Source organism: Neophocaena asiaeorientalis, unplaced genomic scaffold (genome assembly GCF_003031525.2).
Source record: "Neophocaena asiaeorientalis asiaeorientalis breed wild unplaced genomic scaffold, Neophocaena_asiaeorientalis_V1.1 scaffold35, whole genome shotgun sequence".
Classification (NCBI taxonomy): Eukaryota; Metazoa; Chordata; class Mammalia; order Artiodactyla; family Phocoenidae; genus Neophocaena; species Neophocaena asiaeorientalis.
Genome location: NW_020172984.1, coordinates 297,168 through 323,112, shown reverse-complemented (window position 1 = coordinate 323,112; position 25,945 = coordinate 297,168). Strand labels below are relative to the sequence as shown.

Genomic DNA, 25,945 nt, shown 5'->3' with positions numbered 1-25,945 from the left:
TTGGTCACCTACTATATGGCAAACATTGGTCTAGTCAATTGGGATGTAACAAAGGACAAGATGGACAAAAATGCTGTCTTTTGGAGAGTCTGCATCATAAGATACAGTCAATATAAACTATAAATAAGTAAAAATAAATAGTATGTTAGTTAAATGTGCTCAGGAGAAACATAGAACAAGAAGAGGCATAGGAAATGTTGAGGGAGGGGATGGCAGGTGATCTGGGAAGGTGTCCCTCAGAAGGTGACATTTGACCCTTGAAAGTGACAAGGGAGCAAGCCATACAGATATCCCAAAAAGAATATTCCAAGCTTCAAGAACAGCAAATTCAAAGACCCTAAGGTGAAATTTTGCCTGGAATATCCATGGAAGGACAGTGTGGCCATGGATCAGAGTGAGGGAGCAGAGAGCACAAGAGAATAAGGTCAGAGACATGGGGCCGGATCCTGTAGGACTTTGTGGATCCTTGAAAGGACATTGACATTTATTCTGGGATGGAAAGTCATTGAAGGTTTTGAGCAGGGAGTGACCTGATCTGACTCTTGTTTTCACAGGATTAATTCTAGCCTCTTATTGAAGAGTAGACTGAACGGTCAAGGGTGGAAGCAGGGAGTCTAATTAGCAGAGTATTGAGATAATGGAAGTGGGAGGTGATGGAGGCTTGGGTTGGGGGGGATGGGGAGGGCTGTTAGCAGAGGAAATGAGAAGCATATGTCATATTTTTTCATAATTCAGAATGTTAATTTCATTACACCATATTATAACATTTGGTTTCTCCAGCTATATAAAAGTTCATTTTTTTGATGATGAAGTGAGTTAATATATAAAATACATGCAAAAATGGTCCCTGGCCTATGGTAAGCATGTGATTAGTGCCAGTTATTGCTTATTTTCTATATTTTCTACCATAGCTATTTCTAAAAGGGATTTGCTACAGTTAATAACCAAAACTGTGTATCCATACACATAATTGCTGAAAATGAAAATAAAGATCAGAAATCATGTTTAGGAGGAAAGGATCATAATTGGGCCAGAAATTAGATTATTACTGTAATTAAGCACTAATTCAATTTCTGTGCTTCCTGACAGTCAAGACAAGAAATGAAATCCCATAATTTATAAGGTTATGTCTGGTAGAGGAAACAGCAGTTTTTAGGGTATCCAGAATTGTTCTTGGCCCTGAAATACCATGGATTCTTAATATAAAAGACTCTCATTATTAGTAAATAATGTCCTCAACGGCAATTCGGCAGGTAATACATAGACGTTCTCTGTTTGGCTACTTCTTTTATTGATTCACAATAGAATTATTAAATAGTAACTCAGTGGAGCCATCAGGGAGACAGCCTGGTGTAGTGAAAAAGCACTAGATAAGTTCTCGGAAGAACTAAGCTTCAGTTCCTGTGCCCCTGTGTAAGCATTAGCACACTTAACCTTTTTGAACTTTCAGTTTCAACATCTATAGAATGGGCCCTACGCTAAGTCCTTCTCTGTCTACCTGGCAAAATTGGGAGGAGTGAATAAGATGATCCATTTAAATGACACCTTCATCATTCAACCAACAAATATTTACTGAGAAACCTTTATGTGCCAGTCGCTGTTAGAAGTGCTGAGTGAAGAAAAAACAAAAAACAAACTCCAGGCCCACCCTCCTGAAGCTTTTGTTCTAGTAGAGGAAGGCAAACACATAAAAAACACATTTACTTTCTCTGTCTGGCTTACTTCATTTAGGATGATAATCTCTATGTCCATCCATGAGAGAGAGAGGGAGAGAAATATCGTATGATATCTTTTATATGCAGAATCAAAAAAAAAGACACAAATGAACTCATTTACAAAACAGACCCGCAGACATAGAAAACAAACTTCCGGTTACCAAAGGGGAAAGGGGGAGGAGAGGGATAAATTAGGAGGTTAGGATTAACAGATACACACTACTATATATAAAATAGATAACCAACAAGGACCTACTCTATATCACAGGGAACTATACTCAATATTTTGTAATAAGCTCTAAGGGAAAAGAATCTGAAAAAGAATATATATATATTATATATATATTTACATATATATAACTGATCACACACCTGAATTTGCTGCACACCTGAAACTAGCACAACATTGTAAATCAACTATACATCAATTAAAACAACAACAACAAACACATTTACTAAAGTTAGGTGATGACAAGGGGCAGGAAAAAAATTATAGGAGGGTAAGGGGGTAAGGGAGTGAATCTAGAGAAAAAGAGTTAACGTGTGCCGTGGCTGCCCTGCCAAAAATCACTTGCCATCTGCACTTTTGACTGGGGTCTACTTCATGCATGTATTCATTAGTTGAATAAACATTTACAGAGCTACACCAACGGGCTAGAGTCTGGGCAGGCAGTTGAATAATTGCCAGGTTAGTAACAAGTTGATCCACTCACATCTCCTGACTTGCCCTCTTGGGACTCACTGTCCAAGCTGCCTAGGCATGATACCCAGCTTTTAAAGCCTCGACATGCAGCTGGCCTCCAGTACTGCCGAAGCTGGATGGGTAACTCATGGCCTGAGTTGAGGTTGCATGAATGGGGTTTGTGTGAAATCCAGCACAGAAAGGAGGACCGTCTGAACCTTTTCTTTTTTAATGCCCAAACCATTCTTGTTAGAAAATAATGGTTTTCTAACCATGCCGTTGCATGTGCATATGCTCATCTGCCATCTGGCATCTGCCTAGGCTGATGGTTGGATTAGCAGACATCTTTCAAAAGCAGGTCAGTGTTGTGACTAACAGCCATGGTCTCCGAGTCAGCCTGCCTGGGTTAAAGGCTCAGCTCTGCCACTCACCAGTTTTGTGGCCTTGAGTAGCTTTGACTTATCCTGTCTGTAAAATGGGATGAATAATAACACCTTTCTCAGAGGATTATTATGAGAATTTGATGTGTTAGTGTGTGAAAAGAACTTAGAATGGAGCTTAGAACACATTAGCTATTTACTAAGTGATAGGTATTATTATTTTCTGTACCTTTGTGACAAACTCTTTCTTCGATTCTAGCTCATGACTTATAAAAGACCAGCCCCTATCTTTTTTATGCCTCTGATCCAACCCCACAAGGTGGTCTTCCCTTGCTTAGCAAGGAGGTTTTACCAAAATGCTTTTCTCTAAGGCAGTGAGTAAGCTTTAAAGTGAAAAATTGTAATTTTGGATTGGCCAAATTTTTCCATTTCTCTCCATTTCCTGGGCTCCTATCCTAGTGCAAGCCACCTTCATCTTTAGTCTGGATCCTTACTAGGTTCATGGGTCCTCTGTAATTTGCCCCCGTGAATTCTGTTCTCTATTCAATAGGCAAAAGTATCTCTTTAAAATGCAAATTTGATCAAGTTACTTCTCTGAAGAAAATGTTCTTTCTGTTACACTTAAGGTAAAATCCAAAGGCCTCGGGCTTCCCTGGTGGCACAGTGGTTGAGAGTCCACCTGCCGATGCAGGGGACATGGGTTCGTGCCCCGGTCCGGGAAGATTCCACATGCCGTGGAGCGGCTGGGCCTGTGAGCCATGGCCGCTGAGCCTGCGCGTCCGGAGCCCGTGCTCCGCAACGGGAGAGGCCACAACAGTGAGAGGCCCGCATACTGCAAATAAAACAAAGCAAAACAAACAAAAAAAAACCAAAGGCCTTCCTCTAGCTTGCAAGGCCCTGCGTAATCTGGCTTGACATTCTTTCTAATACTCAAACGTGCCAAGCACAAGTCCCACTTCACTCTGTATGACAGAGGTCCATCCACCTCACTACTAATAACTCAATTTCATTTCTTTTTATGGCTGAGTAATATTCCATTGTATATATGTGCCACATCTTCTTTATCCATTCATCTGTCAATGGACACTTAGGTTGCTTCCATGTCCTGGCTATTATAAATAGAGCTGCAATATGCTAATGCATATATATGGAATCTTAAAAAAAAATGGTTCTGCAGAACCTAGGGGCAGGACAGGATTAAAGACGCAGAAATAGAGGGTGGACTTGAGGACACGGGGAGGGAGAAGGGTAAGTTGGGACGAAGTGAGAGAGTGGCATGGACATATATACACTACCAAATGTAAAATAGATAGCTAGTGGGAAGCAGTCACATAGCACAGGGAGATCAGCTTGGTGCCTTGTGACCACCTAGAGGGGTGGGATAGGGAGGGTGGGAGGGAGAGAGATGCAAGAGGGAAGAGATATGGGAACATATGTATATGTATAACTGATTCACTTTGTTATAAAGCAGAAACTAACACACCATTGTAAAGCAATTATACTCCAGTAAAGATGTTAAAAACAAAAACGAAAAACAAGTCCCACTTCAGTGTTTGGCCCTGTTCTCCCTTCTATTTGAGTACTCTCTCCAGATCTTTACAAAGATGATGACTTATATTCAGATCTCAGCTCAAACAGAGGCAGTGGAGGGGAATGGTCACAAGCAAGACTTTAGAGCCAAAGAGCTTGGATCTACATCTTGGGATTTACTACTTCCTAGCTGTGTGACCTTGGAAAAGTTACTCAGCCTCTCTGTGCCCCAGTTTCTTCATCTGTGATAGGTGTGATAATAACACCTATATCATAAGATTTTTGGAGGTTTAAGTGCATTAGCATTTGTTTTAAAAAAATCCCTTTGATTGGCACATAGTAAACAGGATTTAAGTGTTTGTTTAAACAATTAAAATTTTATTTCCTCAAAAAATCATTCTTTGACCCATTCCAAGTTACTACCTTCTCCATTACAGTCACTTAACATGAAAGTGTCTTATTTTTATTTCCTTCATGGCACTTGCCATTTTCAGTGATCACTTATTTGTGTATTGATTGGCTGTCCCACTAGATTTTGTTCATGGCAACAAAAACTTTGTCTGCCTTATTCCTTAAGGATTACAGGTCCTTAAGTTCTCTCAGAACAGTGTTTATTTCTCAATAAGCATTCATCAAATGAAAGAACCAGAGTTCAAATTGCTACCAGTACAGTGGCTTTTTATCTATATACTTGACCTCACACATAATAATACCTACACCTTCCTGTTTTTTGATATACAAGCCAAATGTTAATGATGATTATCTTTGGGAGATGGGATTACAGGGGATTTATTTTTTTCATTTTGCTCATCTATACTACTCTTAAAATGATGAGCATGGATTTTTTGTAATTAATATAATTTTAAAAAATAATATTTGTGAAGGACTTAACATAGCGCCTGATTCATAGTGGGTATTTAACAGCCAGTCTTAACACTACTATGAAACAACCTAAGTGTCCATCATCGGATGAATGGATAAAGAAGATGTGGCACTACTAAGCTTTTCAATAAGCCTGAAAGGGCCTCCTCCCTCTGTGGCAATGGGTTGTTGACTCCTACCTCAGTCTGAGGCTCGGGGGACTCGGTCATTACCAGACCCCAGCAGGAAGACCAGCCCCACCCTCAGGCCAGTTTCAGAAATTAGAATAATGGGAGAAGGTTGGGTAGCTGTTAGCTGAGAGGCTCTCTCTTTTAGACCAGCTCCTCGTCACCCTTCGGAGCCCAAGTTCACCTCCAGGTTCCGGCTGGATGAGCTTTCAACAGTGCTTAGCATGCATCCCACACGCTGCAGGCTGCAGAGAATATCAATACAGCAAAGTCCATTGTTTATTTCCCTCCCAAATCATTTTTGGTGGTGAGGAAAGAGATTGTGCCCAGCTGCTGGAATGTAATCAGGAGCAGATCTGCACAGCCCTGGGAGATGGGGCTGATACAAAGCTGTGATTCTTCAGCTAGTGATTTCCAGCGCAAGGGCTTGACGCATCCTCCCCAACGTGGTGGGTGGACCAAATGCTTATTCTTTGTGGGCTAGGGGAGGGGAGTGGGACATCCCTGGTGCAGGGCCATGCTCAGCACAGCCGCTGATGATGCAGGAGGCAGGGGAGCTGGGGTGAGTCCTCATCCTTCACCGGGAATCCTATGGCTTCTGCTGTTGTCAGGCTATCTGTCAGGGCAGCCGGCTCTAGCCAGGGCTTCTGGGTCCTAATGACCTGCTTTCTATCTGGTCCCCTGAGACTGTCGGTGATTATGTCTTTGAAGATTAGCTTGAAAGAACTTGAAAGTCACTGTTCTGTTCCCAGAGAGCAAAGGAGAAACATAGTCTCTCGGAGCAGGTTAAGGGTTCTGTGGCTTTCTCAAAAATGGTGGCACATTGGAAATGAGAGAAGAAATCCAGGAACCTGCAATTTGAAAGACTCCATGACTGCTATGTGGATTCTCAGTCTAAAACTGGTGTCATTATAAAACTCCATGTGACAGGCCAGCAGGCATAACCCACCGTTCTGGGGCCACTACCCCTGTGCTCGTGAACCCGACCAGAGGTGGATTCCAGTTCAGACCCACAGTCCAAGGACACTCTAAGCCAAAGTATTGCTTTAATCATCTAAAATAAAGCCTGGAAAAGGACTTATCTCACCATAGATATCTATTCTTGGAGTCCAGAGCCGGTGGGGGAGATTCTAGGGATGAGTTCTAGATTCTGTCGTACAGCAGCCTCATTCATTCATCCATTCATCCAGCAAACAAAGCAATTTTTTAAGAGGCTGCTGCTTGTACGGTATGTCTTACAAAGCAGCAAGTGTAGTGTATAAGCACAAAGCCCTAGGGTCACATCCTCTGGGTTCAAAGCCTGATTAGCTGTGTGTCCAAAGGCAAATCTCTGCACCTCAGTTGATGCAACTGTAAAACAAGACTGGGACTCTGCCTCACAGGGTTCTGTGAGGAGAAAAGGAGCCAATCTATGTTCACTGCTTAGCATACTGTTTGGCACATCATAAATAGTCCATAAATGGTAGCTATTATCATTATTTTGACAGAAGACACAGAGAAGTTAAACTCTTGGTCCCTGACCTTGAGATGCTTGTATGAATGTGTACAGCTGGACCCATGGCACGGATCACCAGTTGGGTTTTCGTATTCTGGGGTAAGTGGACCTTCCCTGCCACCTTGGCTCTACACTCGTAGAATTGAAGGCTGCTGCTGGTGGTGACCTGACCCGTCTGTTCTAGTGGGCACTCACTTCCCATACAACCTATGATGTTTGCTTTCTGCCACATCCAAAACTTTTTTTCTAAAACCTCCTCCTCTTCTTCAGACTGAGACAAAATTAAAATGTATTACCTGAAACTGAGGTTGACAAATAGCCCAATCACGGTTGTTTGAAAACAAATTCCTTTGCTCTTGGCACTTATTCCCCTTCACCGCGGGGCCTTCCTGGAGCAGAGAAAAATGAGCGAATTTGGCTCTTATCTTATGTTTGCACCAAATTACTATAGGGAATTCTGAATTATAATTTGTTTGTATGATGATTAATTCATCTAATCACAAATTCCTCACAAACCATGGCGTTGAAGAGAAATTATTAACCAACCCATTATGTTTAATGTGTAGCTCTTTAAAAAAAGGCAGCTAATAATTCATCTGAGGGGCCAGTGAAAGTGCTGATAGTAATAATGGCTAACGTTTATTGAGTACCCTCCTTGTGCCAATCACTCTTCTAAATATGACGCATGTATGAAACTCATTTCATCCTCACATCTGCCCTATTAGTTAGGTGCTATTATTATCCCATCTTACAGATGAAGAAATTTCTTAAGAAAGGTTAAGAAATTGCCCAGTGTCACGCAGTCAATACATGGCAGGACCAGCATTCAAATCCAAGAAGATTGGTTCCAGAGTTGATGTTCTTAGCTTCCTAGTTACTCATTCATCAGGTGTTTGTTGAGAACCCCCTCGGTGCCAGGTACTGTGATGGGTACAGGGGGTTCAAAGAAGAACAGGATGTAGTTCTTTCCTTTCAGGGGCTCAGAGTCTGGCTTGCAAGTTGAATATATAAAAAAATAGAGCTTAGATTTGAACCCAAGCTCTCCGGCTCCAGGGAGTGGTACTGAGTGATGAGTAGGAATTTGCCTATCAGAAAAAAGGCATGAAGGGGAAGGGTTTTCCAGGAAAACCCTGAGAGAAGCCAGACCAGGCAGGGGTGCCTCCAGATTGCTTTGCACTGTTCTCCTTTCTTCCACAAAATCCTAGCAAGTCTTCCCATTCCTATACACTCTAAACCCACACTGATCCACTCAGTGATAAAACCAAGACCACCCAAAAGAGGTACATTGAACCACATCTTTTTTGAGCAGGTGCTTACTGAACTGAGCACTACAGTATCCTTGAGGCTCAGATGCTGTTCAATCCCCTTGACATGTGGTCCCCTCTGGAGGGATTTGGGTTTTAATCTGTTTGGTTTCTTCTTTTCCCTGAAAATTAAAATCCTCTCCCTCTTGCTCTTGAAATCTCAGATTACTCAGAGATGTGATCTGTGACTCGCAACATTTCAGCTGGAGAAGGGGAGGAAGTGGCTGTTGCCTGGTGCCTGACGGCATCAGGACCACACCTCCCCCTTCCTTCAGAGAGAATGGCAGGAGGTCAGGTCACACTCAGGGTGTCCATTTTACTTTGAGGTTTCTCAGGAAGCTGGCTTTGCCCTTCCTTAAATTAACTGGCCAGATAGGTAGATTGCTCGAGAAGAATCCCCTTTTTAATCCTGGGAGGCCCAAATGGAACATCTCACCCTGCCCAGGCCTCTCCCTTAAGCAATGATGCCAGTCTATAGTATTGGTGTGGCTCATATCTCGAGGTGAAGAGCAAAAGGGGAGAGATTGGTGGGTGAAAAAATGATCTCTAGAGATTTGGGGGAGCCTGAAGTAATCAACTTGGGAACCACATAACATGGAAATCTTTCCTATTCCTCTTGCTGAGTACCAGGCCGGGTTAATTTTTTTTTTTTTTTTTCTGTACGCGGGCCTCTCACTGTTGTGGCCCTTCCCACTGCAGAGCACAGGCACTGGACGCACAGGCTCAGCGGCCATGACTCATGGGCCCAGCCGCTCCGCGGCATGTGGGATCTTCTCCTTAGCTCCCACAGGGGCACGAACCCGTGTCCCCTGCATCAGCAGGCGGACTCTCAACCACTGTGCCACCAGGGAAGCCCCCGGGTTAATTTTTTATCCCTACTATCCCTTCAAGAAACTCATAGCATCAGCCATCCCCTCTAAGACTAGTAAATCTTTTGCTTTAGTCCTGTCCTCTTACCCTAGGGTCCAGTGCCTGGTGTGAACATCTACTTAGGTATCTCACTGTCCATCTAAACCCAGCATGAAAGATGAACCAAGTTCATTCAATCCAGTTATGGACTTCAAACCCTGTGAGTTATCTTAGAAACCACTGTTCCAAAGTGTTTAGCTGTCCTAAACATCCAGCAGTCTCCTCACAACAGAGGTTTTCTTCCCACACCCACCTTCCTGTCCATACCCTGGCATGCGCTCCCTCACCATTTGGCTGGATTTCTGAACTGCCTTCCTAAGGGTCCTTCTGTCTCTGCCTTCTCCACCTCCACCCCCTGCAGTCTACCCAGTAGTCCAAAAGACTTTCCAGGCCATGGAAAGCAGACTGCTTCCAACCAAGGCAACCCCTGGTGTCTACTCTGGGCTTGAGGCTAGCATATACACTAGTCTTCTCCTTGTCACTATTGTCCATGGAGTCTCTTCTTGTTGAGATGACCAGGACTGATTACTTTAGGGAAATTGAGTGGACAGGAGGGGGAACTCAATAGAGACAGCAGGAAGGACACAGAGGCACCTCCTTTCCTTCAGAGCTTCTCTCCTCACCTTGCCTGTTCAGATTACTCCCAGGCAGTGTGTTTCAAGTGGAGCTGAAATCCTATCCCATTTATTCTTGTTCCGTATTAGCACAGTGTTTGGTGATCTCTTTATCAAGGGCTGACAAGTTAGTGTCAACCAAAGGAGGCTGAGCACATTCATCACTGCAGCTGGGACGTGACCCAGCCTGGAAAGACTATGCCGACCACTTGTCATTTCCTGGCATCTCCCCCCATCCTTGCACCCAGCCTCCTCATAATTGAAACCCTCCAACTTCTGTGACCTTTAATTGACTGGCCAAGTTCAGCTTCACATGGAAACTGAGTGCTGAGGCTTTGTCAGAGCCAGGCTGGGACGGCTGACCCTCAAGAGTTCTGGGGAGGAGAAGAAATCAGAGAATTTTGAGTTCTTGTCACCCTCCTTACTTTAGAGGTCAGTAGAGTGAGGCTGGAGATGGTAGGGAAGGCACCAGTTCTAGAACTTCCATGGGGAAATCTGAGGGTGACACTGATTGGAAGAAGGAGCTAGCAGACTTGTTTTAATGATGAAATTGCACAGAAAGCATTTTTTAAATTAGATTGTTTATTGGGGTGGCTTGTGGGGGCTGGTGGAGATAATGGACGTAGGCAAGCAACAGCCCTGTACTGGGTATTGATACTTACTGTCCAATGTCTTTCCCCTGCTCAGCTCTGTACCACAGGGGCCAACCCTGAAAATGACATGTCCTGGGCTCCTTTGTCTTCTGACTTCTGAGTGAGTGAGAGGCACTGTCAAGAGATTGGAGACCAGGAGAATTGGCGAGGCCTGGTTGCTGTTCTGAGCAGCATCTCAAGGAGAGTCTGCATCTCTTCTGTGACCCCAACTGCCACTGGCAGTGCTCCTTTAGTTCCAGCTCCTTAGCTCCCACAGGGTGGTCTTGCCTCCGGGATAAGGTGACACCACACCCTCCCTCTTTCTCCAGCCCAGGTAAGAACTTCCTGTAGGTTGCTTCACTCTCCCGTATGACCCTTTAGCTCTCCTACAGCCTATAGTACTGACTCCTCTCTTCAGGTTTCTTCTGTTGACCTTTGTGACATGGATGTGTTTTCCTGACTGGACCTTCTCTCCTTAACGGTGCCTTGATACAATCACTAAGCAGGAACGGATTTGAAGGCAGCCATCCAGTGAAAGCGGAGCTTAGAATCACTGCCCTAACCAACAATCTACAAAGTCTTTTCATGCTACCGCACGACCTTCTGAAAAAGAGGCACCTGGGTCACAAAGGAGAAGGGTTCCTGTTACCCCAGGGATTCTGTTAATCATGTACCATGCTGCACAGCACAGGCTCTTCTTCCCAAACTATGCTCAGACTGTCAGTGCTGCCAATGTTTTGGTGAGGGACTAAGGGGAAAGAGGAGAAAGAGATGCTGCTCACTTGGGGAAGAGACCTGAAATCAGGCAAAAGACAACAGAGCATATATTGATGAATGCTTGCTCCCAGGCTCAGATTCTCTGCCTTGCAACCCAACACCATGCCTCCACTGCCTGGGCTGGTCAGCATGTACTTGGGAAGTGGAAACTTTCCTAACCTCAGAAAACCCCTGCCTGAGATAGGAAGCTCCCCAAACACAGCCCTCCCATGCCAACATAATAACACCACACCTGCAGCCTTCTTTTTTTTTTTTTTTTCAGTACGCGGGCCTCTCATTGTTGTGGCCTCTCCCATTGCGGAGCACAGGCTCTGGACGCGCAGGCTCAGCGGCCATGGCTCACGGGCCCAGCCGCTCCGCGGCATGTGGGATCTTTCCGGACCGGAGCACAAACCCTTGTCCCCTGCATCAGCAGGCGGACTCCCAACCACTGCGCCACCAGGGAAGCCCTGCAGCCTTCTTTTTGATTCCATGAATATTTACTGAGCTCCTGGAATGTGCCCTCTTGGGGATTTCAAAGAAGTATGAATCATGGTCCCTACCTTCAAAAGGCCTCCATCTGGCTGCAGAAATGAAGCAGACCTACCTGAACCATCTGAAGAGCCATACAAGGCAGACCTCCATTTAGTGTCAGGATGAGGACCTGGAAGGACAGGTAAAGGGAGGGCTTTTTTTTTTTTCTGTGACATCATTTAATTTTTTATTTTAGAAATTTTTTTCATCTGACTTCAAGTATATTATACATATGTGTGTGTGTATATATGTGTACAATTGCGTGTACATATATACACATTTACATATCATAAATTATACTGCATTGAATTTTCATACACTGAAAATACCCATGCAACAAGTGCCCAGATTGAGAAATAGGATATTATCCTCATTCCCACAAACCCCCTTGTGCTCCTGACTTCTTTTTTTTTTTTCTTTTATTTATTTTTCATTTTTTTAAACATCTTTACTGGAGTATAATTGCTTTACAATGGTGTGTTAGTTTTTGCTGTATAACAAAGTGAATCAGCTATATGTATACATATACCCCCATATCACTTCCCTCTTGTGTCTCCCTCACTCCCACCCTCCCTATCCCACCCCTCTAGGTGGTAACAAAGCACCAAGCTGATCTCCCTGTGCTATGTGGCTGCTTCCCACTAAATATCTATTTTACATTTGGTAGTGTAGATATGTCTGTCACTCTCTCACTTTGTCCCAGCTTACCCTTCCCCCTCCCCACATCCTCAAGCCCATTCTCTATGTCTGCATCTTTTTTCCTGTCCTGTCCTTAGGTTCTTCAGAATCATTTTTTTTTTTTTAGATGCCATATATATGTGTTAGCATATGGTATTTGTTTTTCTCTTGTGACTTACTTCATTCTGTATGACAGACCCTAGGTCCACCCACCTCATTACAAATAACTCAATTTCATCTCTTTTTTATGGCTGAGTAATATTCCATTGTATATATGTGCCACATCTTCTTTATCCATTCATCTGTCGATGGGCACTTAGGTTGCTTCCATGTCCTGGCTATTGTAAATTGCACTAAATATTTTACGTATATAATTCCATTTAATTATTCCCCAGATCCTGAGAATTGTATACCATTATTTCTATTTAACAGAAACCTGAGACTCCAAGAGGTTAAGTATTCCAGAGTCACAGGGTTAGCCAGTGGCAGAGCTGGAATCACTACCTTGTTTGTCTGGTTCCAAACTCATGCTTCTCCCACCATTTCACTCACTCTATTCCTACTATAGCCAGTGGCAAGAGACTGAACTCAGTCCTGGGTACCCTGGGGAGCCAACTGGTGAAGATGCTGGACCTAGGGTGGGACATCAGGTGAGTGATGTCTGAGGAAGATCATTCTGCCTGTGGTCTGCAGGATGGGTCCAAGAAGAGACTAGGAACAAGGAGATGAGTTAGGGGACTGTCCCAATGATCCCTGTAGGATGCCCTGAGGATGGAAAGGAATAGGTGTACATGAGAAACAGTTTGAAGGGAGGTCACCAGGCAGACCTAGGTGTCTGATTGACACAGAGAATGAAGGAGAAGCATTGAGAGAATTAATGAGCCCTCAATGACTCATAATTTGAAACTGACTATGATTTTGAAAAAAATCTACCTCCCCAATTTGCAACTAAATGCCAAATATGCTCTCTTTTTTTCCTCTGTAAATTAAAAAAGGGGGGGGAGTTGTAGTTATTAAATAAAAAACTGCAATTTATACTTGAGTTTAAGATTAGGATGTTTTGTTGAGTTGTTAATAATTCTTAAGACCAGGAAAGCTATACCGGTTGTCAGAGGTTCCAGTGGATAAAAAGGGGGGTGATTGAATTCAGGTTTAGGCAAATGTAGTAGGCCACCAAGAAGTTCCAGAAAAGACTCACCTAGGAGTTATAGAGGAGGAAGCTAGAGGATTATTGGCTTGGGGAAGAGGTAGCTGCAGAAAGGACCCATTGGGATGAGGGTTTTTCACTCACCAGGAAAGAATTAAATCTTTCAAAGACTGGAACTGAGAAAATCAGCTACTCCTTGGGCAATAAACTAGAAGAGTAACAAACAAATGTATAAACATAGTCTTATTGCTTAAGCTCTGTCAAAATGAATTGACTAAGCTACAGATTTGTAACTTGCCTACTGAGATAGATGTTGTGACCTGAGATTTCCTCCCACTGTTGTGTTCTTTATTGTGAAGACCCAAATGAGTAAAAAACTCACCAAGGGCTCAAGACAAAGGTCTGTGGACTGGGATCCTAATGTAAAAAAAAAAGCCCTGTCCCTTAACTTCTTGGTTAGTGAGAAAACTGTATGGACATGAATATTGGTGCTCTCAGTTTGTGGTTTCAGTGGAATTAGGGTCATCAGGAAGGAGATTGGATTTGTGAGAAAAGACATTGTTTAAATGGGGGAATAGTATGAAAGCATTCAGTCCAAACTTCTCATGTCACAGACTAGGAAACTGAGACCCACAGAAAGAACGTGGCTTTAGGTTGAGGTGCTAGTGGACCGTCTAGGTCAAGGGCTGAGAGGGATGGAAATTAAGAAAATAGGAAAGAGCTGGTGGCTAAGGCCTGAGTCTTAAGGGAATCCTACAGCCAGGGGCAGAAGAGATATACTCAAAAATACAGTTATAAGAAGTGGGAGAGCAAGAATATTTAAGTATAATGGAAGCCAAAGGAGAGGATTTTGAGAAGAAAAAGACTAGCCAATGGTAACAATGGCCCCAAAGTGATTGAGGAAAAAGGATGTAAGCAATTGTGGAATTTGTCATGTAATCTTTAGAAGTGCAGTTTTAGTCAAGTGATAGGAAGGGAAAGACAGTCAAATGAGGTGTGTGTGTGTATGTGTATGTGTATGTTCACCTGAGCTCTGTTGTCTGAATTCTCCTGCCTTGACCGGGAGATGGTGGAGCTGAGGTGAGGGGCAGGTCAGCACCACTGACGAGTCCTGCAACGCAGCGGCTGAAGGTGGGATCCTCTCCCCTGACACCCAGGGAAATGCCCAAATCAGCAATCAAGATTCAAGCATGGAGCTGGCTTCCTAGAGAGGGGTGTTGGGATGAGACCCGAGCTTGAAGGGCCAGAAACAGAGACCGAAAGGGATAAATCCAGAGACTGAACCAGGATGTGCTCAAGGAAGAGGGAAGGGCCCGGGAGCCAGATGGGAGCACTCTGTGGCGGATGGACTCAGGCGTTGTCCAGAGCTGGCTTTGTGTGTCTGCCACAGCATGAAGGTGGGAGCGGGGCCAGCTTTGTGAGCACACAGCATGACCTCAGAAGGCCCCATGCTTGGTTTAATGTTCTCTTTTCACCATCTTGAAATTCTTAATAATTTTATCGGACACCTTGTGTTTTGTATGTCAAGTCTGATGGGACAATGGAGAAGGTGTGTGAGCGGAGGAGGTGTGTATGATGTGTGTCAGCCTCTGTCCCATTTGTGTGTAGCGTTTGTGATGTCCCATGACCACAGAATTTTCCCAGAGCCACAATGTGTGAGAGATTCAATGCAAACACAAGGTGAATGTGCTACCTATGTTGTTGAATAATTAGGGGTGCTGGCAGCTCTCCCCACAAGAAGCCACACTTTCCTTTTGGACTAGAACTCGCTTCCAATGCAGAAAGACTGCAATGATGTTCTAAGAAACACAAACGACCAAGGAACCCTATCCTATCCTTTCTCACCCATGTTACTTCTCTGAATTAACCAACCACTCACGCTGAAAATGATGACATAGAAGGAAAGGGTAAGACAGGACAACCCTTACTTCCTTTTCCTTTCAGCCCTTTCTTACATATCAGTAAGCTGGAGAGAGAGAATGTTGATAGAATGTGCACCGATCAAGAAGTCAAATGAAAAGCAAAAAGAGCATAACAAGTCCAAACACAGCTAATGTTAGAGGTAGCTAAAGCTACCTCTCCACTAGCTTTTCAATTCAAATGAAGCTACTAAATATGTATTTGCTTGCGGGGGAGAAATAGCATATTCAGAGAGGGGTAATGACTTTAGAACAGAAAGATGAAGCCAGCCTGTGCTCTACGACTGTGAAGATAACCATTGGTTTCTACTTAGACCCATTTTCTTGCTGGTAGTGCTTTTTAAATTTCTGGCGCCATAACTTTTCTTTCAACCAAATAGGACAAATAGGGTCTTTATTTGTTTATTAGGCAGTGATAAAGATCTCCCCTCAGCACACTGTATACTTTTATTAAGGACCTATTTCATGCCAGGCACCAGACTAGATGCTCATGACAAGAGCACAGTCACTGCCCTCAGGGAGTTTTCAGTCCAGTGGTGGACACACAAGTAAACAGGTTTACCACAATGCCAAGTGATAAGTGGTATGATGATAGACCCACGGGGATGCTGAGGAGCATTCAAGAGGGACCCAGTGCTTCCCTGGTGGCGCAGTGGTTGTGAGTCCGCCTGCCAATGCAGGGGACATGGGTTCGTGCCCCGGTCCGGGAAGATCCCACATGCCACGGAGCGGCTGGGCCCGTGAGCCGTGGCTGCTGAGCCTGTGTGTCCGCAGCCTGTGCTCCGCAACGGGAGAGGCCACAACAGTGAGAGGCCCGTGTACCGCAAAAAAAAAAGAGGGACCCAAACTCAGTTGCAAAATATTCCCAGAAAAGATGATATCTATGCTGAGTCTCGAAGGACAGAAGAAATTTGCCCGACCATGGAAATAAGGGGTAGAGGGAAAAACCATTCCTGGAAGAGGAAAGAGGACGTGCAATGGCTCAGAAGAGAGAGTGTGGGTGCATGCGTGCATAGTATACATGGGGGGCTGCAAGGGCAGGGCGAGTGGAGCAGAGAGTTCCAGGGGTGACTGCAAAGAGATGAGAACAAGAAGGGCCTCCATACCATGCTCATGCGTTGGGGCTTTATCCTGCTGGCTGTGAAGAGTCATCGAACTGTTTGAGGAAGGAGGGTGTCATGATCAGATTTGCATTTTGGAAAGATAGTCCTGGAAGCAGTGTGGGGAACAGATTTGGAGATGGTAAGGCTGAGGCAGGGAGGTCATTTGGAGACCATTGCAGCCATTTGGTCAAGAAATGGGAGTGGTGGCCTGCAGTGGGGGAGATTACATGTGTGGGGTTGGGGGGGAAAGAAGGTGATGAAATGGAGGAAGAATTGTCAGACTTGGGCACCAATTAAATATATGGGGTCATGGAGAGAGAAAAATCCAAAACCACTTCCAGTCCTCTGGCTTGGGAATGAGGTTCATAGTATTACTGTTCTCTGGAGTAGAAACAAGAAAGGAAAACATCGAGCAGGAAAAAAATGATGCTGAGTCTGAGGGACCTGTAAGACAGCCAGGAAGTATCTGGGTATATGGGTCTAAACCTCTGGAGACAGATTTGAGCTGGAGATATAGACTGGTGATACAGGAGTTATGCCCAGATAAGTCAGTGATGAAAGGGTGTCTTGGAAACACTGACATTTAATGGGAGACCAAGAAAGTTGTCTAAGAAGGATTAGCCAGAGACATAGGAGAAAAACCTAGAGAGAGTGATATTTGGATGCCCAAGAAAAGAGAGATGATAAGCACATGAGGAAAAAAATCACCAGCTGCAAAAAAAAAAAAAAAAAAAGTCATAGATAATAACTAATATATTAAAATTTTAATCCAATTAAAATGTATTAATTGGATTTAGCAACAGGGTCAGCAGTGGTCATGATGAGGACAGTTTTGGGGAAGTGATGGGGTAGAAGCCAGATTGTAGAGTGCTGAGGGGTGGGAGTGGGAGGTGGGAAAATGAAGATAAATATAGACAATATTTCATGACATTTGACTTCAAAGAGGAGAAAAGAAATAGGTGATAGTTAAAGTGGGAACTTTGGTTAGAGGAAGATTTTATTTGTTTAAATGGGATTTGTTTAATCGGGTTTAAATGTTGATGGGGGGACGTGGGGAGAGAATGAGAATGAATATGGGACAAAATTGTTCCAAAATGCTTTCATATTTATTCATTTATTTAGCCTTACAGTCCACTTAGAAGATTATTTGCCTTTTTTTTTTCCATTTCCAGGTAGAGAAACAAAATGAAACCCAGAAAGATGAAATAAATTCTCTAAGATTATATGTCAGAGAGACAAGTGTAGACTCTGAGGTTCCACCAGGCAGTAGAGCTTCAGGAAGAAAAACACATTTTCATCTGTAAAATCCCTTGACCTCAGAGCAGATTTAAGGTACTGTAATTACCGTGTGCCCCCACTCCCCACCCTCAGCTGGGAGGAGGAACCAATCTCCTAGCTCTTATCAGACTCCACTGAGCTGGAGATTTAATGAGCAGCAGCAATCTGTTATTTTCCTCTTGTTTGCCTTGCAAGTTGCTCTTTTTTTTTTTAAAGGATTCTTTTTTTTTTAACATCTTTATTGGAGTATAATTGCTTTACAATGGTGTGTTAGTTTCTGCTTTATAACAAAGTGAATCAGCTATATGTATACATATATCCCCATATCCCCTCCCTCTTGCATCTCCCTCCCACCCTCCCTATCCCACCCCTCTAGGTGGTCACAAAGCACTGAGCTGATCTCCCTGTGCTATGCGGCTGCTTCCCACTAGCTATCTATTTTACATATGGTAGTGTATATATGTCCGTGCCACTCTCTCACTTTGTCCCAGCTTACCCTTCCCCCTCCCCGTGTCCTCAAGTCCATTCTCTACGTCTGTGTCTTTATTCCTGTCCTGCCCCTAGGTTCTTCAGAACCTTTTTTTTTAGATTCTAAAAGAGAAATACCATATGCAAGTTGCTCTTTTAATTCACATCAAGAGAGGGAGAAGGAGGTGAATATTAAAAGCGCACATCAAGGGACCGAGGGAGGCAGGGAGGCAGGGAGTTCCTCAGTATGCAGGGACAGAAGCAGGGTTTGACATGAGGCAGAATCTGCTGCCTGAGTCTGCTCTGGTCTCTGACAAGTCTGCCCTTGGGGAATGTTTTTCACTAGACTGCTCAGCTGTTGGGAGAGGGGATGTTTCTGGAATTGTCTGAAATGTAGGCTTGGCTCACTCTGGAATGACAGCAGAAAGAAAATGTATTACTAAGACCTTGAGAGAATAATTGTTTCTGGAGCAGGGAGTGAGGCAAGGGGGAGAGTTTCTGTCATGGGACATCTCCTTAAAAGGAGTAGTAAGTCCAACCGGTGTGGGATGGTTTGGGGTGTCGGGAAGATGGATGGATAAGGTCTCAATGTCAAGAGTAACGTTTTCTTTTGTGTCTACTCAGTAGTAAGGTTCAGATTTACCAAGTTAACTTCCTAAACTGGTGAAAATCCAAGACAGAGGTCAGCAAATATTTGAGACTTGTTTGTCATAGCTGGTCCAGAATACCCAGTGAGGGCTTTTCTGCTCTGTGAATCTGAGAACTGGGAAGAATGAGAGCTTAATGAGACGGCATAGGAACATAGTATCAACCCCACGTGCTACAAAGTATTTTCACCATCAGAGACACATAGAGCTTGTATCTGCTGATTCAGGCAAGGTCAGTTCTCCTGCAAGACCTCACGGTTGTAATGCAAGAATGCCAGGATTAGTTGGTTGCTTGTTAAGGGTGATAAATCTGTACCAAGCACAAAATTACACAGGGCTGCCATCTTTAAGATCTGTGCCTGGAATGTGGTGGATGTTTCACAAATCTTTGTTTAATCACTGAATGAATGCTCCTTGTTTTTTACTCCTTTATTCAAATGATCTGTGCCAATTCAATCCAACAAATTTTTTTTTTTTTTTTTTTTTTTTGTGGTACGCAGGCCTCTCACTGTTGTGGCTTCTCCCATTGCGGAGCACAGGCTCCGGACGCACAGGCTCAGCGGCCATGGCTCATGGGCCCAGCCGCTCCGCGGCATGTGGGATCTTCCCGGACCAGGGCTCGAACCCGTATCCCCTGCATTGGCAGGCAGACTCTCAACAACTGCGCCACCAGGGAAGCCCCCAACAAATTTTTATTGAGCACTTTCTATGTAAGAGGAACTTAGAAAGGGCTTGTCTTCCTAATTGTAGCAGAAACTGTGAGTGCTTTTGTCCACATCATCTTAACTTTCTTAATTCCTGAATAAGCTACTGGTTCCTTTTTGGAAGCATTTGTGACTCACTCTGTCTTGGAACTTTCTGTGGTTTCAGGGTCTGCTCAGCCTGCACACAGTGAGGCTTGAAGTGAGCTGAGCCAGTGCTCCTGGGAGCAGTCTTCAACTAATGACCGATGGGAGTTGGGGCATAAATACAGCAACTTCCTTACCCCTCAGGTGGATCAACTCTGAGTTTGTTCTACACACTCGCCCAGAATTTCCTAGGAAAAGTGAGCCCCAGTTGCCCACAGCTTCCTGAGCCAGGACAAGCCCTATGTTGACACCCATCCTTCCCTCTTCTCCCACTCCCATAAAGGTGCTTCCTGGGATTGCCTTCCAAAGAAACTTCTTGTAGTCAAATCTTTGTTTCAGGGTCTGCTTTCGGGGGAACCTAACTTAAGAGACACAATCTGTGGTTAAGTATATTTGAATAACATCTGCAAGGATGGGGAGAAAGTTTCTACCACAGAGAAGTTGGAGGCAGAACTGGAAGAAGAGGGGTGAATAGTTGGTCCACTCTTGTGATCACAGGTGAATACTTGCCTGAAAGGGGCTAGTTAAAACACAAGATCCCTGGGAGTAATATGGTAGCAATTGTAGTGTCCCTCCAAAATACATGTCCACCTAGAACCTTGGCATGTGACCTTATTTGGAAATAGGATCTGAAGATGTAATTAGTTACGATGAGGCCATACTGGACTAAAGTGGTCCCTAAATCCAATGACTGATGATCTTCTTAAGAAGAGGAACGGACACACAGAGGTGCACACATGTAAAAAGACCATGTGATGACAGAGTCAGAAAGTGGTGTGATGCAGCGACAAGCCAGAGAAAACAAAAGATTTTCAGGAGTCACAAGAAACTAGGAAGAAATAAGGAAGGATTTTTCCCTAGAGCTGTCAGAGAGAGCATGGCTCTGCTTACACCTGGATTTCAGACTTGCAGCCTCCAGAACCGTGAAAGAATAAATTTCTGTTGTATTAAGCTACCCAGTTTGTGGTACTTTGTTACAGCAGCCCTAGGAAACTAATATAGATATGAAAGCAAATGGATAAGAATTGTGGAAGATATAAAGTGTTATGTAAAGACAAAGTGGTGATATATATATATATTTTTTTCTGTTGTTATTTTTCTTTCAATTCCCTGCTTGTCTTCCCTAGCCTGCCCACAATGTTCGTTAATTAGGTAGGGAATCCTAAGAGGAATCTAGCAGGCTCCTTTCTTTCTGCCCTGCGGGCCTGAGTCTACAGAGGCCAGATCTGTGTTTGCTGCAGGCAGATGCCTGTTTTCTGAGCTCAGAGGTGAGGAGGATGGAGGTGGGCACTGAAGGTACTGAGAAATGTCAGCCTAATGCTCACTCAGTGGGCAGAGAGAATGTTTTTCTGCCCAGTGATATTTTTTAAAAATATTTATTTATTTATTTAGGCTGCGCCAGGTCTTAGTTGCAGCACACGGGATCTTTTAGTTTGCAGCATGCAGACTTCTTAGTTGTGTCATGCATGTGGCATCTAGTTCCCTGACCAGGGATCGAACCCGGAACCCCTGCATTGGGACCATGGAGTTTTACCCACTGGACCACCAGGGAAGTCCCACCTAATGAGATTTGAAAAATATTTACAAGGTAACTTCAAAGCCACTGGATAGGAAACAGAATTAAAGGAGGTATAGACTAAGAGAGGAAAAGTGATGAGTAGAAATGGAGAGGGAGACTGTCTGAGTTCCCCAATTTTCCTCCAGGGCCATCTCACTGTTTTCCCCTCCTTCTAGCCTTTAGTGACCTCATGAAGGTGCCTCCCCTGATTTGGGCATCTGGTCTACCTTCCTCTGGCCTCAGCTCCTACACACCCTATTGCCTACAGGGTATGATTCAGTGAGGGCATCCATGCTCCTTGCCTTCAAATACTTTCCCTGCTTATTACTCCCTACTTATTATTTCCCTACCTTGTTTTCTTTAATAATTGACCAACTCTTTATTTCTACCAAAAAATAAAACAAAACACCAAGGAGTTCACTTGCAAGTGGCCCTGGCGGGTGGAATAGAAGATTAGTTTAAATTTTGACTTACCTGTAAACAACTGTCATCAAGGCAAGTTTTGATGGGGAAGAGGAAAGAGAGCAGACAATGTCTCGGATACCTCCGACTTTTCTCAGCATGACAGGTCTGGGCACTGCCTCCCACAGGGGCTAAGAACTCAAGACCAGCTCATCATGTCTTCTCAGCAAACCTACTGATGCCCTCTCATCCCAGGGCCTTTTTCTTCCTAAATTCTCTCTGTCTCTATGCCTTATATGGTATATCAGGCCTAGAGAATGTTTAATGTCTCAGATAATAATAACAAAAAATACCCATTTCTAGCATGTGCTGACTTAAGTATATTATCTCAGCTAACCCTCAAGGCATTCTACAAGGCAGATAATCGATTTCACAGATGCAAAAGGGAAACTTATATCACACAATGCATAAGTGGCACAGCCAGGATTTGAACCCACATCTCTGTAACTTCAGAGCCTGAGTCCTTAACAAGACTCTCCATCGGGGCTTCCCACGTGGCGCAGTGGTTGAGAGTCCACCTGCCGATGCAGGGGACATGGGTTCATGGCCCGGACCAGGAAGATCTCACATGCCGCAGAGCGGTTGGGCCCGTGAGCCATGGCCGCTGGGCCTGCGCGTCCGGAGCCTTGTGCTCCAAAAAGACCCTCTATCATGAAAGTCATCCAATTCTTCCTTCAGTCATTCTCTAGACACCTCCTACCTCTGCTCTCCTCTTTCCAGCCTGACCAATAAATGCAGAGCAAGAGTTGTTTGTTGTTTCCTCTTCCCAGAATCTTGGAATAACTTGCACAGGTTGAAGGGAGGGGTGGGGATAGGGAGAGATGGTTAATTTTGTTTCTGTCTCTTTTCTCACCCTGAACAGTTCTTTCCGAGTATTTTGTTCAGCTGCTGTGTCATCCCCTAGAGTGAGATCCTTCACAGACTCTCGGGCAGCTTCTACTTCCGTGACCAAAACAACCTCTTTGAAAGGAAATAGAGACAAAAACCTCAAAATTGTTCTTCTGTGGATCTTTATATAAACATGTCTGAGAGCTTTTAAATGGAGAGTTATGACTCCCAGCAAGAGTTTGACCGCCTTTCCCTCCTTTATTCCTCCCAAGGCAGGTACATCCCAGATACCAGGCAAGAAGTTAGCTCAGCTGCAGTTTACAAACTCTGCTGGGGCTGGAAAGGCTGTTTATAAACATGAACTCTACCTTCCATATCTTGCTCCTGCTCCCATTTTTTGCCTTGTTGTTCCCTTTTGAGAGCTTCACTGCTGGGCTGGGATGGTGGTATGGGGAGGGGAAGGATAGGGTCATTGGTTCTTGGATTTTCCAGGGTCAGGATTGGTCTGACCAAGTTCAGAGGCACAAGAAGAATCAGGGACATTGAGAGAAACAGGGCTTAGGCTAAAAAGCTGATGGGGGGAGGCTGTGACTGGTGCAGCAGTAGGCCTGAAGAATGCTCCTATGTGAAGCCACAATCCTGCAGGAAAAAGATCAGCCAGTCTGAAATTAAGGCTAGAGCCAAAGGCGGGACCCATAGCCAAGTTCTTCATTCCTGTGAGTCTGCCTGGAGCTCCACGATGAAAAGCAGGACAAGAATGCCCTGCCCCAGCCTTGTCAGGATGGACAAGGAGCAACTTGAAATTAGGGTGTGGTGTCCATCTCTGTGCTCCCAGCCTGGTCCTAAGGTGGTGATCAGTAAATGCCATTTCCAAATTTACTTACTGAGCTTCTGCTCTGAGCCTGACACTGTGCTGAGTGCTGGGAGTTCATACATAAACGGGACACAGCCTCTGCCTTCAAGATGCACAGAGTCCAGGGGAGGAAACACACCTGAGAACAAATACAACAGTGTAAGAGGCTGAGTGACTGAGATGCGAACAGAGTGAAGTGGGTGCCCACACAGGGGCCGACTAACTCTGTCCTGGGGTTAGGAGAGGTTTGGGAAGGAGGCTGCCGCTGGTTTGAACTGAGGATGACAGTTGAGGAGCAGTGGTCCAGGCTGGGTGTGGAAAGCTGCTCTGTGTGGCTATTCTTCCCTTTTCTGGCTTTAGACAAGAGAGCTCCTGGGTGGCCAGAACAATTCTCAAGTACGGGGATGAGAAGAAAAGCAGGAAATATAGGAGAAGCTCTTCCAAAACTCATCCTTAAGGAAGAGCAGAGATAACAGAAAAGTCTTAAAATCTGACTTCTCCATTTCACACTCCTCAAGATGTCAGCTTGGGCCTGCCCTCTCCCACCATCGCCCTCCCCCCACCCCCACCCCCCGTGGATTGTTTCTCCCATTTCTTTCTGAGAGGGACTAAAGAGGAGCCATGCATCTTTTCTGCATGCCTACTCAGTTCCCAGGAGCCTCAGGGCACCGAGAGCCTGGAATCGCCTCATCCACAGCAACCTTGCTGGGGAGCCGGGGTGTGTGCACACCAGCCTCCCTGCTTCCCTGCAGCTCTGGCCACAGGGTGCAGGATCAGCCCTGGAGTCCCCATTCCCCTGAACTCTTTTCTTCCTAAACTCTCCTTGTCCTCCTCCATCCTACCCATATTCACATTTCTTTTCTCCCCATGCTCACTCCCTCTCTCCTCTAAACACCTCTCTAACTTATTTCCCCATTTTCATAGGATGTATCAAGATATAATGAGATAGCCATTTGCACTAGGAACTCTGGTCTGAAGTCCTGGGTGACAGGTCTGTGGATGTCGCATCTTATGAGCAAGTGAAACTGGACAAGTGCAAAGGAAACAAAGGATCATAGAACTAAGTTAAGGAGTGTATGGCATTTCCTTTGGATAGGATTGCATTTACCAATGGGCCTGTGATTCACCAAAATATAACATGTTACTACATGCTGTCACATCACTGTCTAACATGACTGTTGAGATTAAACAGTCCACCGTCGAGCCATGTGGCTGACAGGGTCTGGTGCTCTGGCCAGATGTCAGGCCTAAGCCTCTGAGGAGAGAGAGCCGAGTTCAGGACATTGGACCACCAGAGACCTCTTGGCCCCATGTAATATCAATCGGCGAGAACTCTCCCAGAGATCTCCATCTAAAAGCTAAGACCCAGCTCCACTCAACGACCAGCAAGCTCCAGTGCTGGACACCCCATGCCAAACAACTAGCAAGACAAGAACACCACCCCACCCATTAACAGAGAGGCTACCTAAAATTATAATAAGTTGACAGACACCCAAAAACACACCAGATGCGGTCCTGCCAACCAGAAAGACAAGGTCCAGCCTCATGCACCAGAACACAGGCATCAGTCTCCTCCACCAGGAAACCTACACAACCCACTGAACCAAACTTACCCACTGGGGGCAGACACCAAAAAAATTTGGGAACTATGAACTTGCAGCCTGCAGAAAGGAGACCCCAAAAACAGTAAGTTAAGCAAAATGAGAAGACAGAGAAATACACAGCAGATGAAGGAGCAAAGTAAAAACCCACCAGACCAAACAAATGGAGAGGAAATAGTCAGTCTACCTGAAAAAGAATTCAGAGTAATGATAGTGAAGATGATCCAAAATCTTGGAAACAGAATGGAGAAAATACAAGAAACGTTTAACAAGGACCTAGAAGAACTAAAGAGCAAACAAACAATGATGAACAACACAATAAATAAAATTTAAAATTCTCTAGAAGGAATCAATAGCGGAATAACTGAGGCAGAGAACAGGTATGTGACCTGGAAAATAAAATAGTGGAAATAACTACTGCGGAACAGAATAAAGAAAAAGGAATCAAAAGACTTGAGGACCGTCTCAGAGACTTCTAGGACAACATTAAATGCACCAACATTTGAATTATAGGGGTCCCAGAAGAGGAAGAGAAAAAGAAAGGGTCTGAGAAAATATTTGAAGAGATTATAGTTGAAAACTTCCTTAATACAGGAAAGGAAACAGTCAGTCAAGTCCAGGAAGCACAGAGAGTCCCATACAGGATAAATCCAAGGAGAAACATGCCAAGACACATATTAATCAAGCTATCAAAAATTAAATACAGGGCTTCCCTGGTGGCACAGTGGTTGAGAGTCAGCCTGCTGATGGAGGGGACACGGGTTCGTGCCCCAGTCCGGGAAGATCCCACGTGCCTCAGAGGGGCTGGGCCCGTAAGCCATGGCCACTGAGCCTGTGCATCCAGAGCCTGTGCTCTGCAATGGGAGAGCCCACAACAGTGAGGGGCCCGCGTACAGCAAAAAAAAAAAAAAATTAAATACAAAGAAAAAATATATAAAGCGGCAAGGGAAAAACA

At 44.5% G+C, this 25,945-nt stretch overlaps 1 protein-coding gene across 1 annotated transcript in view; it reads right to left on the bottom strand.

Moving 5' to 3' along the window:
* The window catches only part of LOC112397824 (potassium voltage-gated channel subfamily A member 3), a 57,464-nt gene extending 34,385 nt beyond the window's left edge, over positions 1-23,079 (bottom strand). The window contains exons 1-2 of the mRNA XM_024742103.1: positions 22,905-23,079; positions 22,562-22,668 (exon numbers count right to left, since the gene is read on the bottom strand). Coding sequence (XP_024597871.1) covers positions 22,562-22,668; positions 22,905-23,079 — 282 coding nt within the window. The remainder of the gene's footprint in view (positions 1-22,561; positions 22,669-22,904) is intronic.
* Positions 23,080-25,945: the final 2,866 nt, after the last annotated feature.